Below are 14,618 nucleotides of genomic sequence, written 5' to 3'. Positions count from 1 at the left end.
TACTCAGATCCGATCCATCAAAGGGGAGGCCCAATAGATAGATATTGTTGTTTTTTAGCTGGAAGCTCAGGAAGGCGAGTGGATTGGGGGGTGGGGGGGTAAGGTATGGGGTGAACATGAGGCATAGCTAGATGTATGGTTGTGGCCTGGGAGGTTAAGGGTAGAGGGTGGCGTGTGTGGGAAACAGGACCCCCGTGGGTGTTGCCGGCCCCCCAGGGGTGTTTGGGGGGGGGGGGGGGACGACGCCACAGTGACGCTAGTTTTTATTATTTTTGCCCCCCTTCCATGTTATAGAGCACTAGTGAGTTGGTGATAGTATTTGCAGTAGTAACAGTGTAAAGCTTTTGAAGTTAGAGAAACAGTCACCATATTAGGAATCATGAAAGGTGCCGAAGTCAAGCCCAGGGGAAGATTTTGGGAACTGTACCACCAACGAAGGTCAGAGCAGGTTGAAAGAAAAACATTCCAGGTGGAACTGGGACTAGAATGGTGGTTTTATGGGGTTCAGGAATTGGGGGCATTAGAACGATGGGGGTTTAAGATTGGGGATCCCTGGTTTGGATAGGGAGGGGAGTTTGGCAGAGACGATGTTACGGATGGACAGGGGGTGAAAGAAGGGAATGAAGTAAGTTAGGAACGGAAGGAGGCTTTTAAAATGAAATAAATCCATTTGAGGAATGGTTAGTGGCAGTGACATGCGGTTGACAATATGGGGAGAAGTGAATTCATCCAGCGGTAAAAGTGAAGTAAAAACGGATGCAGGGAGGATATTTTTTCACATCTGCCCACCCGGAAGCAAAAACTCCAGAGGAAAACGGTTAAAATTGAAGGGGAAAATAATCTGTCCTCCAAAGACTTCCAAGTTATTGTGATGGCTTTTTTCCAGCCTGCAGAAATGAGGCACACAACATGGCGGCCTGTCAGTGACTGCGCAGCAGTAGCTCTGCCTTGCCGCCGGGGTCTTTTTGAGTGTTAATCCTGGACCTGGATTTAATTAGCTTGTAGTATTGAATCATAGTCACAAATCTTAACTTGTGCTGAAAATTTTAGATACAATGATTTGGGGGGGGGGATTTGGAATCTGTCACAACTACAAGAGAGAGGTAGGCCTGTGGACAGGGTTGCTGCACGTCATGTAATCTAAGCAGCTAGTGTCTCAGGAGGTACGGGAAGGCTTTTTATATGCTATGGAGAATAGACCCCCCCCCCTTTCCGGTTTGATTTCAGTGGGATCTGTATGGTGGGTGGATGTGTGGTAGACTCTTAGAGCAGCCCATTCAGTTCAGCCGGGGAGAAGAAATGATCCACCCTGTCTGTAAGAACGGCAGCAGTCCCAACATGGCGCCCGAGAGGCATATGATGCAAAAAAGAAAGAGTAGGCGAGTCCCAGGCTATGTGCTTGCTGACATGTCAGCTAGCCGCACGTGTTACAGATTTCATGACACATTTTAGGCCCAAGGGCTCTTGATCCTTTTCTCATTAAAATAGCAAAGGGGGTAACTCATCTCCTTCTCCACTTGAAACATAGTTCTCGGCCTCTTCCCCTCCTCTCCCTCCCATCTCCAGGTTGTTGTTTGTTTGTTTTTTTAAAATTTGCTAATCTGGGATTTTAAGTAATGGTAAAATTTAATAGGCGGGATGGGGAAGGCTTTTGGGTTAACAGGTTGGGTTAACATCAGGATATTCTCCAGGCACTTTTCCTCCTCAGTTTCAAGTTATTTTCAGTCTTCCTGTTAATGGCCGGACCTGCATAACGACTCAGATCCCAGTATTCTTAAGCTGTGGGTTAGGTGGGGTGGTGACATAGTTTCCCCACAAGTGTATTTAAAGATACCTAAAACCTGTACCTCTAATTGGATTTGCATAGTTGTCATTAGTGGTGGGGATGAAACAGCCTGAGACTTGAGTTCTCTTGGGGGGGGGGAACACTTCTGAGAGTGTTGTCTGAAGAATTTCTTTTTAGTGTAAAACAAAGAGTGGTTTGCTTACATTTTTTAATAAATGATTTTGAAATGTCTGACTGGTATTCTAATAACTGTAAATAAAATGTATGAAATATGTATTTGTCTTTTTATTTACCGGGTGTAGTGCAGAAATCTGTTTCCAAAGTGTTTATTATTCTGTGGCCTCGGGGTTTACCACCAAAGAGTTATGTGGAAGGTTCGGATCTTTTGGGGGGAAGCTTAACTGAAAAACCGTGGACCCGCACATTTTTTAAACACCATGGTCTTCGAATGGGTGCAGCAGGCATTCTCTTAAGAAATCCAAATGTGTTTTCCCTGCAGATAATCTTGAGTTTAATTGCCTTCAGTTTCTCGGTGGTTTGTACTGCCTTCTCACTTTCCACAACTGCTAGGGGTGGTCTAATGCTGGTTTACCTTGACTTGGGGGTGGAGGGGGACAGTCCTCATTAATTCCAGTGTGTTTCCTTTTTGAGACTAATAGAGGAGTTTGCTAACAAATATTTTAAATTGAGCCTAAAATACCCACAGTCTAAAAAAGATCTGGTACTTAAATGTGGCTGTCAAAACATTTAACTTGCTTTAAAATGAGAGGGGTGTGTGTGTGCCTTAACTTCTAAAAACCAAGTCTGTGATAGGCTTGCTTCCTTATTGTCTCACGTGCACTTTCCACAGATCCGAGAGTATTATGGGGCCCCTAACCCTTACACTAGCAGTTTTGCTGCTCAATAAATTAAAATGGCGCAGGCTTACCTTTTGGGAATAAGATCTTGTGTGTCAGCTAAGTTTCCCTGACAGCTGTCCTCCACTGTCAGAACAATCACTTCTGGAGCTTAAAAAGTAGGGGGTTCAAGAGTGGCAAAGTCCCTTAATCCTTCCTAGGCCCTAGTATGACAACCAAAATTGGGTCCTGACAGTTTGCTTCCTATCAACTGGTATCTAACCCAATTCTTTTCATTTCCAAACTGCTAGGTAGTTAATAATCTCCTGTACATGTCCTATGCATCATTTTGTGGCCTTTGTTTAATATGAAGGCGTACTTTCCTCTTAAGTTCTTACGATGTGCCATCCGATGAAAACCCCATTTGGTTGAAGTCTTGCTTGGTATGGATCACCCCTCAAAGCAAATTTCCAATAACAGTCTACTAATATGGGATGAATATTCTGTGTGAAGCCCTTTCATATCCCCCCACCCCTTCACACACACGGGAATGGTTTGGGGTTACAAACACTACCCTTGGCAAATGTCTTCACAACTTATTTGTGCTATTTAGTGGGGAAGAAGTTAAAGACAATAAAGAGCAATTCCTCATTTGTCTGGACAGTGGGTTTTCATGATGGTTTGCAGACCCCGTTGGCTTCCAGATGTAAAGCTGCATGTTGCCTACTTAAGATTTAGGATGGCTGGGTGGTAAACAGGAATTTTGTTACTCCTGTGTGAAAGGACAGTGAATACACAATTTAATGAACCTTCCCAACAAATCTGTACACGCTGGTGGTTTATTTGGAAACTTTCTGCTCCTTCCTGATATGGATGAGATGTTAACGTTCATTTTGACCGGAACTAAGAAGGCTTCCATTTTCTTGGGAAGTTCAGTCTCGACGACATGCCATGCCCTCCACAACTTCGGGGCCCTCTCGTGTTTGAAAAAGGTTCCCAACTTCCTCCTTGGACATTGAGGGGTGCCCAGACTCCGAAGACTGTGTCCCTGTCAGTCTTTGATTCCACTTGATCCTGTATGTTCAACACCACAATTCCACTGTGGATTTATCCTTTTTTTGCTCCAGTTGTGTACCTTACACACAGCTTTGAAAAATGAGTGGGATTGCTTCAACTGGCCTGTGGTGGGTGACGCCTGCATACCATTGGTTTGGGTTGTAGCGAGTGACTGTCCTACAAATATGGCTCACTCAAAGACTGGTGTTTGCTATCTCTCCATCCGCTGCAGTTCCCCCCCCCCTTGAGAAAAGCACAATATTGTGTGGGACTTGATGCATTGATTCGTGTCCCATCTTCTAAAGGTACCAGTAGAAACCAGTATGGGGTCATTCAAAATGTGCCAAAGTGATAGAGGTTTAAAGAGCTGCGTTGCATATACTCAGGAACAGAGTCAAGTCATGGGCTAATTCTGATTGCCGTGGCAAAAATACGAGTCTCCGCTTTTAAGGCTACACAATCTGCCCAATGTAGCTTAACAAATGGTATTTAACTACTCAGCTGTTCAAAGTAGATCATAAGCTTCCTCACGTCTTAATGGGTACAGTGCAAAAGGTCTGGTGATCTGGGGGAGATGGTAGTGCCTTAGATGGTGTGTTTTTTTGGAAAAGCAATCACAGTGTTGTATAACTAAATGTCTCAGTTTTCTTCTTATTACTCCAGGCTCCTGCTAGCGAGAAACTTCCTGTTATGTACCTAATGGACTCCATTGTCAAGAATGTTGGAAGAGAGTATCTTTCTGCGTTTACTAAAAACCTAGTTGCAACATTTGTAAATGTGTTTGAAAAGGTATATATAGACAGGCTTTCAGAAATGTTTTCAAATCTGGTACTGTGTAAATAAATACTTGGCAATCAGTCTTGGGTTTTCTTGGGGACTAGTGTGTAAGGTATACAGTGCAACTTTCTGTGTCAGCAGGACTTCGTATGCTCATGTTCAACTGATAGTCAGAACAGCATTGTGTAAAAATGTATGCCATGAGAAAGATTTAAGATCCAGAAATGGGAGAAGGCCTGCATGAAAGAACTGAATGAGTTGTTGCCATTTTAACTTTACGGTTAATTACGGTGTGCTGCTTGGATGTGAATGCTTGTTCCACCCAAAAGAAAACTGAATTCTCTGGGGCTTCAATAACATCTTTTTTAGACTTACAGAGGGATTTTTAAATGAATCTTTGTGTAGTCTTCTAGCCCTATCCCTTTCGATTTATACAGTAATTTGGTTAGTTGATGCTCGCATATGGGAGTTCAGTGTGTAAGCAGTGGTTACTTAACCAGATTCTGCAATGATCTGGAAACTTATTACAGTTTTGGACCCTTTGTCTCTGACATCTCACAGCCTACTCAGTTTGGTAGTTTTGACTATCCGTGCATCTCTTTAAATTGGAACCACCAATCATACATGGTATTTCTGGCACCAAGGGACTGACCAAAAGCGGTGGGGGGGAGGAGTTTCGCACTGCAGTTCTCTTTATAGGTAGCTTTTGTTATGGAGAGCAAACTTGCATGGAGAGAGAGTCCATTTGTGCTGTGAATAACTCGTACATCAGTGCTATCAAATCGCCACCTGCCCTGTTCCGTACATTTTTGTTTAATCTTCACTAGAACATTTCTAGTCTGCCTTTCCTCTGGGTTCAGGCAGCTTACAATAAGTGCCGTTTGTGACCAATCTCTGCCATGTGGTCTAAAATCCGAATGGGCTGTATCTTCCTGCCATACATGACTGACTGGCTCTGTAGGTGGCAGAGACAAAAGAACTTCGATCCACAACTGTCATAAGACAAGTCTGCACCTGATCCTTTAGAGAAAGGCTCATTGACATGCGTAGGATTGCAGTTAATGCAGTGGCATCCATGTGGTAATGTCTGGATTGCCTGTATACCTATGCAAGGGATGATAAATTTACAGAATTAGTATGTTGCTAATAGTCCCAACAGTGAAAGGTTCAAATAAGAGGTTTTACTATTTTCATGGTTCTGTTTAAACATGGCTATCCATACACACCATGGTCCTTTGCTCACTTGTGTAGGCAAAGTTGTGGTCTTCCATGAGGCTTAAGTACGTATATGGTGAGCAAAAGTACAGTTCTGGACAGCACTTCTAGGAACTTGTTCTAAGAAGCATAACAACTGTTTCCTATTATGAATGGATCTGTAGAATCCATCTCTTGTAGTCCTGCAGTGGGCCTTTTGAGTTGGTCGACTAGCAGAATGGAATGGATCTGTAGAATCCATCTCTTGTAATCCTGCAATGGTCCATTTGTTTCTGTTGGCCTTTTGAGTTGGTCGACTGGCAGAACTATTGCAGTCAGTATAATTTTTCTTGCAAATGGATCAGTCATTGGGTTAACTGCAGTATAGTGAGGTTGTTGTACCTTCGTAACGGTTGCACTTTACGTGATGACTTCAGTTACCCTCAAATGCCCAGTTGGTCTTTCCATGTAAATACTACCAGTGTCAGTGGATTAAGGCCCCCCCCCCCAGCATCACTTACTTCGATCCACTGCTTACCACCATGTTGGGATTTTTCCAACCTTGACAGCAAACATGATTGGTATGACACACAAATTGTAATTAACGAGTGGGTAAGGATTAGACTTCGTATTGTGTGTTCATGCCCTTGGGTAAGTGTAACGTATAGACCAGCAGTCACTATGGATGGCATTGTATGAGCATTCTTGGTTTTACTTTCCTCCAGAACTGAGTGCGTTTGTGTGTCGTTTTGCACTGTTTGCAGCAGCTCTTGCAGTGTTTCAAATTTAGTAGCTTTTATTCCAATGATTTATTAGTTTTAAATAAAAATCTGGACATTGCAAAGTCCATTTTAATGCATTTGGTGGGTTATTTGCCCCACCAATAAAGATTTTAAAGTGTAGAGAACAGAACACTTTTGGAAATACGTAATATATCTCCTAGGACTTGGTGGTGGAAATAGCATTTTAGACATTCACAGACATAAACACTGCAGAAGAATTCTAAAAAAAACAGATTTTTATTCAGAAGTAGGTTAAATGGCTTAGTATCATCTGTTTTGCAGAACTTGGGAGTTACAGCCCCAGCAAATCGTCCATATGCTAATGCGTATTTGGGTTAACACATACAAGACGTTTTCTTATGCAGTCCAGATTTCTTTCAATATTGCCGCAAGAACACTGTGACTTTTGGAATGCTTCTGTTCGAAATACTTCTAGTTTATTCTTCTCTTGATGTTCTAGGCAGTTTCTCTTAATGTTCAGCAAAATACATCCAGTATGGCTTCAGTCCAGCCACCTTTGAAACCGCACGTTCCACCGCCACCTCACATGCCAGTTAAACCTCTCCATCAAGCTTGTCTGCCGCCTGAAAAAAACCACCTGTCTCCACTTCATGATGTCAAAATGGCCAACAGAGATCCTCGTCTCAATAGGATGAGTCAACATCCTCCTCATGCTAAAGATCAAAGTCATAGGAAGGATTTTGCCATGAGTCCAGCAAATCAGCTTGACAAGTCAAGTAAAACTCTACAGGCTGAGAAACATAACACCTCGAAGCAAGAAAAACTGAAGCAGGGGGACAAGATGCAGAAGAAGGAGTTTGAGCAATTGGAGGCAAAGTCTAAATCAAAATCTCCATCTCCCTTGCAAAACAAGCTTCTTCACGCTAAAGATACCAGAAACCAAGAGTGTGAGAACATGAGAGCATCTGAGATGAGCAAAAGAGATCCACGATTGAAAAAACATCTTCTGGACAAGCCTGATGGTAAAGATGATGATACAAAAGAAAAGAGAAGAAGCATGGAGAGGAAAGATAAAGAAGAACATAGATCTCTTGGAAGTAGAAGTAAAATTATTAATGGTGTTGTCCAAAAGCAAGATGCCAATATGGAAGAGTCAGAAAAACAGGGAGGAAAACAAGGAAGGTCAAGTATTAGGAAAAGGTCACGTTCTCCTCGATCTCGGTCACCATCTTCCCATTCCCCGAAACGAAGAGATAGGAGATCACCCAAACGAAGGCTGAGAAGCCTTTCTCCTTTGGGACCTAAAACTGGGAAGCTTCGACAGTTGGGGCCTAAGCCATCCCACCCGGAAGATTTTGGGCAAGGGTTGCGGGATGAACGAGGCTCTAATAAGAGGAGCCTCAAACAGGAGATGAGGGATTCAAGGAGGCCAAAGAAAATACATGATGACCGGCCACAGGAAGGGATGAGCCAGCACTCTTCAAGAGCAAGTTCGGAACCCAAAGAAAACGTGGAAAATTGGCCCGGTTCCAAGTCAAGCAAAAGGTGGAAGTCCGGTTGGGAGGAAAATAAAAAGTAAGTTGGTATTTATGACCTCTGATGAAAGATGAAGATCTAGCTTTGCTGTGCTTCTGGAGAAATGGTGGGTTGGATCCAACCAGCTTTTCCATTGGTGAAAAAGAGAGGGGCTCCTGGAACCACGCAAAGGGACCTATTTTGGGAATCAATGGATTCGCATGGAGAGAAGCCATACTAAGGGAGGGGCTGTTGTAAGGAGGAAAGTTTTCAATGTAAAAAGCTGGCTGGATCCAACCCTGGTACCTTAGAGGATAGTGAGATACTTGTTTTTGTATGCATTGTTTGTCAGGGCGGGAGGAGCTCTGTCGAAGATAACATGTTTCCTTTATTGACTGATAGTCCTCAACCCGCTGAAGACCATCAAGGAGCTTGCAAATCACCTCATCCAAGGCATAGGGACACCTGGCCGAGTAGCAAAGGAGTGACATCCCCTCGCACACCAAAGCAGCAACATCGATTAAGTGTGGATGCTAACCTGCAGATTCCCAAAGAATTGACTGTGGCAAACAAGAGAGATTTACTTAAGAAGGTAGTACATTTTTCTCTTGACATAAAAAAAAATGTAGATACAGACATATATATGTTTTTAAAAGCTTGTTGAATGTTACAACTTTCCATTTTTCCCCCACAGGCAAATGAGCGCATGTCATCTGGGGAAATAACGCAAGACGAGTTCCTTAGTTTGGTTCACCAAATTCGTCAGCTCTTCCAGTACCAAGAAGGAAAACACCGGTGTAATGTGTGGGATAGTCCCTCGGCGGAAAAAGGCATTTTGAAGAAGAAGCCCCTCTTGTCCGATGCCGATTTAATATATCACGAACATAAAGCCAAGCTGAAAAGGACACAGGTTCAGCATTCGTTTCCGAGACTCAACATGTTGGATCCTGATGAAATTTTAGACTACCACTTGAGCGATGCGTTTCTTTCCGGAATGGACTGTGAACAAACCAAAAACAAACAGTTTGGTGAACGATCGAGGCGGCATTCCCCCGTGGGTAGCAGTAGGCCGTACTCGGATAGTTCAACGCATGACAGTCGAAGAAGACACGACGAGCCCAGCTCTTCAAAAGGTACAAGGAATTTGGGAGGGGTGGTAAACTCATGTACGGAGAATCCATAGTTTTTAGAGTTTTGTTGGGTAGGAAGGCACTAGCACCTTGAAAGTGGAGGAGGTTGCACATTTCATCAGAAACATAAGAGCTCTGGTCCATCTTGTCCAGTATCCCATTTCCTATAGTGGCCAGCCAGATGCGTATGGAAGTCAAGAATATAGAAGAATCAGCCGAGAGCCATTCCTTGTTGTCCCCCAGTAACTTGTACTTAGCATGCTGCTTCTTAATGTAAAGATAATTTGCTTCATATAATAGGTGACTTTTATTTTCTTAGGCTATACCTTGTTGTCCCCCAGTAACTTGTACTTAGTAGCATGCTGCTTCTTAATGTAAAGATGATTTGCTTCATATAATAGGTGACTTTTACTTTCTTAGGCTATGACAATGCTTTTCTTTTGAAGGTGTTCGAGAAGAGCAAAGGTCTCCGTTTAGCGACCATTACAAGAGACCGAGATATGAAGATCCAGAGAAACCGTTTACTGAGAGTTCAGGATCACGGTTTGGGGTCATTGATGGAAAGTCAAGATTTGGTTCGCTGATGGAGGAGAGAGCTCATTTTGAGGGCTCGCCTAGACATCCCGGTGCAAGGGCAGTCGGAGACGGACAAACAAGTCACTTTGAAGGGCCTGCTAATACAAATTCTAGAATTGAAGGACCACCAGCACAGAGCAGTTTAAGGTTTGAGGGGGCCCTAGGTCAGCCTACATCTCAATTCGATGCGCCTCCAGGACAGTCTGGAGGAAAGAGTTCTCTCATGTTTGATGGACCACCGGGGCAGATGGGTGGTGGTCCCCTGAGGTTTGAAGGGCCTTCTGGGCAAGTTGGTGCAGGGTCTGCAATACGTTTTGAAAGTCCTATGGGGCAGCCAGGAGGAACTTTGAGGTTTGAGACACCCACAAGTCAAGCTATGGGTGGCATAAGGTTTGAAGGGCCTCATGGTCAGCCGCCAGGTGGGATGAGATTTGAAGCACCTCACGGCCAGCCATCTACTGGGATGAGATTTGAGGGACCACATGGTCAACCATCCTCTGGCATGAGGTTCGAAGGGCCTCTTGATCAGGCATCGGGTGGGATGCGGTTTGAAGGGCCTCATGGACAGCCTTCAGGTGGGATGAGGTTTGAGGGGCCCCATGGCCAACCTTCAAGTGGAATGAGATTTGAAGGCCCTCATGATCATTCTGTGAGACCTCATGGTCCCCCAGTAGCCGGAATGAGATTTGACGGACCCCACAGTCAGCCTATAGGGCCCCATGGCCAACCTGGGGCTGGGCTACGATTTGAAGGGCCACATATACAGCCAGTAGGGCCCCACGGTCAGCCAGGAGGTAATTTACGGTTCGAAGCACCACACGGTCAGCCTCTAGGTCCACCTGGTCAGCCGGCAGGCGGTCTTAGATTTGAGGGGCCACGTGGCCAACCAGGAGTAGGGCCTAGGTTTGAGGGGCCCCATGGCCAGTCTGTGGGGCTACACGGACAGCCAGGGATTGGTCCTAGATTTGAGGGACCAGCAGGAGGTGGAGGCGGACTTAGGTTTGAAGGGCCTATCAACCAAACTGGCCCCAGGTTTGATGGCTGTCAGTCAAGATTTGATGGCCAGCCATCACTTTTGCAAAGACTGGATGGATTGCATGGACAGCCTGGTCCAAGGTTTGAAATGGGACCTGCTCAGCAGACACCACCTCGGTTTGATGGTCCACCTGGTCAGCCGATACAGCCAAGATTTGATACGCCAATACCTCCAAGGTTTGAAGATCCTCAACACCAGCAGCAAGCGGCACGATTTGATATTCCTCTTGGTCAAGGTCCGAGAATGGAAAATGTAGCAAATCACCCCGCCTCAAGACTTGAAACACCCCCTTACGGACAAACCGGACCATACAACGAACCTCCCAACCAGCCTTTCAGCGGGCCGTCACAAGGCATGCAGTTTCAAAGACCAGAGCCAATGTTCGATTCTCCTCAAGGACCAAGCTTCAATGGGCCACCTGTCTCCACAGCACAGACCTTTCCTAATGCACTTAACAGGGCGCCTGGACATTATTACGACGACAAGAATCTTCAGGGACCTCAGTATGGCAACTTCAGTAATATGGCAGGAAACGTTCAGCAGCAGGTGAGGGTTACATAGGATTTCAGTTTGTTTGAGTAATATTCAGATCCGTTTTTTCTGTGCCCTTCGGTAACAGTGAAATATTTTTACATGTTAAAATATTTGAAATGTTCTTAGCGCTAGATTTAAGTGAAATCAAAGTCGAATTGCTGCCGTGACAACAGTTTGTTAGGTAGATTTATTCTTCCACAGAAATACAGGAAACCTTGGCAGTTAACGGGCACGGAAGGGTTTGGATCTGTTCCCCTAAGCATTATACCTTTCTCTGGTGCGCGAAGCCTTCTGCAGGATCCATCCCAGTGACTGGTTTTAAGGGAACATAACTCAATCCTCATGTCCGAAGAAATATTTGATAACACAACTGAACGTATATCTTGTGCATTCAAATATACTGCTTGTTTAATTGTACTCCATTTCAGTATGAAACCATGGTAGAATCAGCTAAACTCCTTTCATGATAGTCTGAATGAAGTGTAACGGTAACTGATTATAATTCTTTCCCTTGGTGTAACAGGAAAATGCAGTTAATGTTGCTCCTGTTTTCAGTACGGGTACTTGAGAACAAACTAGAGTTCAGTTTGCTGTTTAGCAGTTGTGGATGATGTAGTTCGGGATCCTCAGCATGGTGTCTGTGAAGTGCCATAGTGCCCGCTGACACCTTTCGTAGTGCTCGCCAGGTGTTTTTTAAAAGTGGGTGGGGCATTTGCCCAGCAAGGCTTCCGATTGGTCACGGGAGATTGGATTGTCTGCAATTTTTAAAGAAATGTTGCTGTGGCTGGGGCTTCCACCATAGCACAAGGATCTTCACTGTGTGACTGAAGACAAGCTGTGGCAGCCATTTTGTGGCTAAACTCCGCCTCCTACGGGAGCCATTTTGTGGCTGTGCTTAGCATGCTGCATCAGAATTCCAAAGATGCCCGCGGGTTCATAAAGGTCGGAGACCCCCGGTATAGTTTGTTCCAGAAAGCCATTTGTTTCAGCTTGACTTTAATATTGATATTTAATGTTTTAATTTTATACTGTGGGGTTTGATTAATCCAATGCCACACTTCTGTAAATGACTTCTCTCCTCCTATGTTTATGGCCAGATGCAAAATAAATCTCGTTCAGAGATTTGGAATTAAATAGGAAGACAGCTGGACTTACAGCGTTTCTCCCCCCTCCCTTCTCCTTGACAGGTTCCTGTTATATCAGTAGGATCTACTCAGCCTGTACCTTTCAGTCAAGGGCAGCCGCTCCTACCAGTTCATGTTCAAAATCCTGGTACCTTTGTCCAAAGTCAAGCAGGTGAGTACCTAAAGCTTTTGTTCTGTCTCTGAAAGCCTTCCTTACTGGAGGCCTTCGTTTGGAACGCTGTATTCTCGTTCATGTTTCTCGTTCCTAAGCATGTTCAGCAGCAGGGGGTTTCTGTAACTTAGTGGAATTCCTGTCATCTCCTGACCCTTGTGACCAGGACATTTAAGAACATAAGAACATAATCCCCTCCAACTTTGTGATTCTATAAGAGAAGACATATTGGATCAGGCCAATGGTCCCTCCAGTCTTAACATCCCGTGTCACACAGTGGTCAAAACCCAGGGGGCCTTAGGAGGTCTACCAACGGGGCCAGAACTCCAGAAGCCCTCCCACTGTTGCCCCCCAAACATCAAGAATATAGAGTATCACTGCCCCAGACAGTGTGTTCCATCCTTACATTGTGGCTGATAGCCACTGATGGACCTCTGCTCCATCGGTTTGTCCAGTCCCCTCTTGAAGCTTTCTGTGCTTGTAGCCGCCACCACCTCCTGTGGCAGTGAATCCCATGTGTGTATCACTCTTTGGGTGAAGAAGTACTTCCTTTTATCCGTTCTAACCCGACCGCTCTGCAGTTTCATGGAGTGCCCACGAGTTCTTGTATTGTGAGAATGCACCAACTCGGAGCTTACCAGTTGTTGTCCTTTATACAGTTTCTCCAGTACCTGACATTACGTTTTATGGCATGCATGGCCCGGCCTGACAAAGTGACATTTATGTTAGATCCGGCCCTTGTGACAAATGAGTTTGACACCTCTGATTTAGAAGGTAGCTTGGAACCGGGGCTGCCTTGGTTTCTCAATTCTGTCTCCCAAGTCTCTCAGCTTCGAGGCATTCCATATGTTTCATGCATCCATCATTGGTAAAATGTAGCCCGGTGGGGGTAGAAAGGGAATATAACTAACGAGATAGGAAGCTGTATTTTAAAGCATGCCTACAAGTAAATGTGAACTCACCAGTTGGGGTTGCAAGAGCTACCAGAGGCAATCCCGGGGCCTCGCATGTGCCTAATGAGATGGGTAACTGCGAGCCGTAGACCTGCATGCGGGATCACAGGCTGTTTCTGAAAACTCCGCTGGTGCTGAACTGGGGTACTGAATACCCCGAGGAGCTGCTGCTGAGGAAATGCAAGTTCAGTTCCCCTTGCACAGATGGGAGTCAGTTGTGTGCTGCTGCTTCCATCGAAATCAGTGGGCTGTTTTGCCATTTGTGCACTAGGGAAGTAGTGCAGAGAAGTGGAAAAGGGATGGAAGGGAGTGGAATGCTGGGGGGAGAAAGGTTGAGGGTAACCACATGATTACTTATGCCTTACCTGTTGTTAACCGTGAGACGATGTCGTGCTTTCTGGGAGAACGTACTAAGTGCGGAATGGAAATGTTTGTGACTTTCCAGGGAACGCCCCCCTTTCCTATGCTGATAATCACCTGGGACAGCTTGATGTGAACGAACTGTACTCAAAGCTGCTTTCAACAGGGATCCTCAAAGTTTTAAAACCTGACTCTGCGTCCTCCCGTAAGTATAGTTTTCACCCTTGCTTTATTTGTGCTGAACCCTCAACAGTGTTAAGCATGGTGGGCACCAGTGCCCCCTCTAAGCTGTGGAGTCTTGTGAGCAAAAAATTCTACTTTGCGAGCTACCGGCATTAAAGTTGTGAGCGAGCAATCTGGCTCCTGCATAAATTAGTTTGCTCTGGAGCCATCCTTCCTGAGCGGAGACAAAAACGTGTGAGCTGGAGGCTAAAAAACCATGAGCTAGCTCACTCTAACTCAGCTTAGAGGGAACACTGGTGGGCACTTTTAATTAAAATTTTGCAGTAAAGAACAACTGGATCTGCTTTGTGGTCTCTGTGCAGTCCCACAAATGGATACTGTGCCTGTGCCGGACCTGAGGCTTGGGTCCGGTGCTGGCACAGTACCCATGTGTGGGACTGCACAGATGACCACTTGACGATCATGAGTTACAGGTAAACCCTTCCTTCCTCCCTTCCTCCCTTCCCTTCCCTTCCCTTCCCTTCCCTTCCCTTCCCTTCCTCCCTTCCCTTCCTCCCTTCCTTCCTCCCTCCCTCCCTTCCTTCCTTCCTTCCTTCCTTCCTTCCTTCCTTCCTTCCTTCCTTCCTTCCTTCCTCCCTCCCTC

The 14,618-nt window shown here is 45.2% G+C and overlaps 1 protein-coding gene across 1 annotated transcript in view; it reads left to right on the top strand.

The window, feature by feature from the left end:
- The window catches only part of LOC107107642 (pre-mRNA cleavage complex 2 protein Pcf11-like), a gene marked incomplete at its 3' end in the record, with an annotated part of 23,212 nt that overhangs the window by 6,475 nt on the left and 2,119 nt on the right, over positions 1-14,618 (top strand). Inside the window, 7 exon segments of the mRNA XM_015407943.1 lie at positions 4,342-4,467; positions 6,892-7,967; positions 8,310-8,499; positions 8,602-9,040; positions 9,484-11,195; positions 12,371-12,479; positions 13,878-13,997. Coding sequence (XP_015263429.1) covers positions 4,342-4,467; positions 6,892-7,967; positions 8,310-8,499; positions 8,602-9,040; positions 9,484-11,195; positions 12,371-12,479; positions 13,878-13,997 — 3,772 coding nt within the window.

The sequence above is a fragment of the Gekko japonicus genome, unplaced genomic scaffold (genome assembly GCF_001447785.1).
Source record: "Gekko japonicus isolate JY-2015 unplaced genomic scaffold, Gekko_japonicus_V1.1 scaffold6000, whole genome shotgun sequence".
Lineage (NCBI taxonomy): Eukaryota > Metazoa > Chordata > Lepidosauria > Squamata > Gekkonidae > Gekko > Gekko japonicus.
This window is presented reverse-complemented; position numbering and strand designations above follow the sequence as displayed.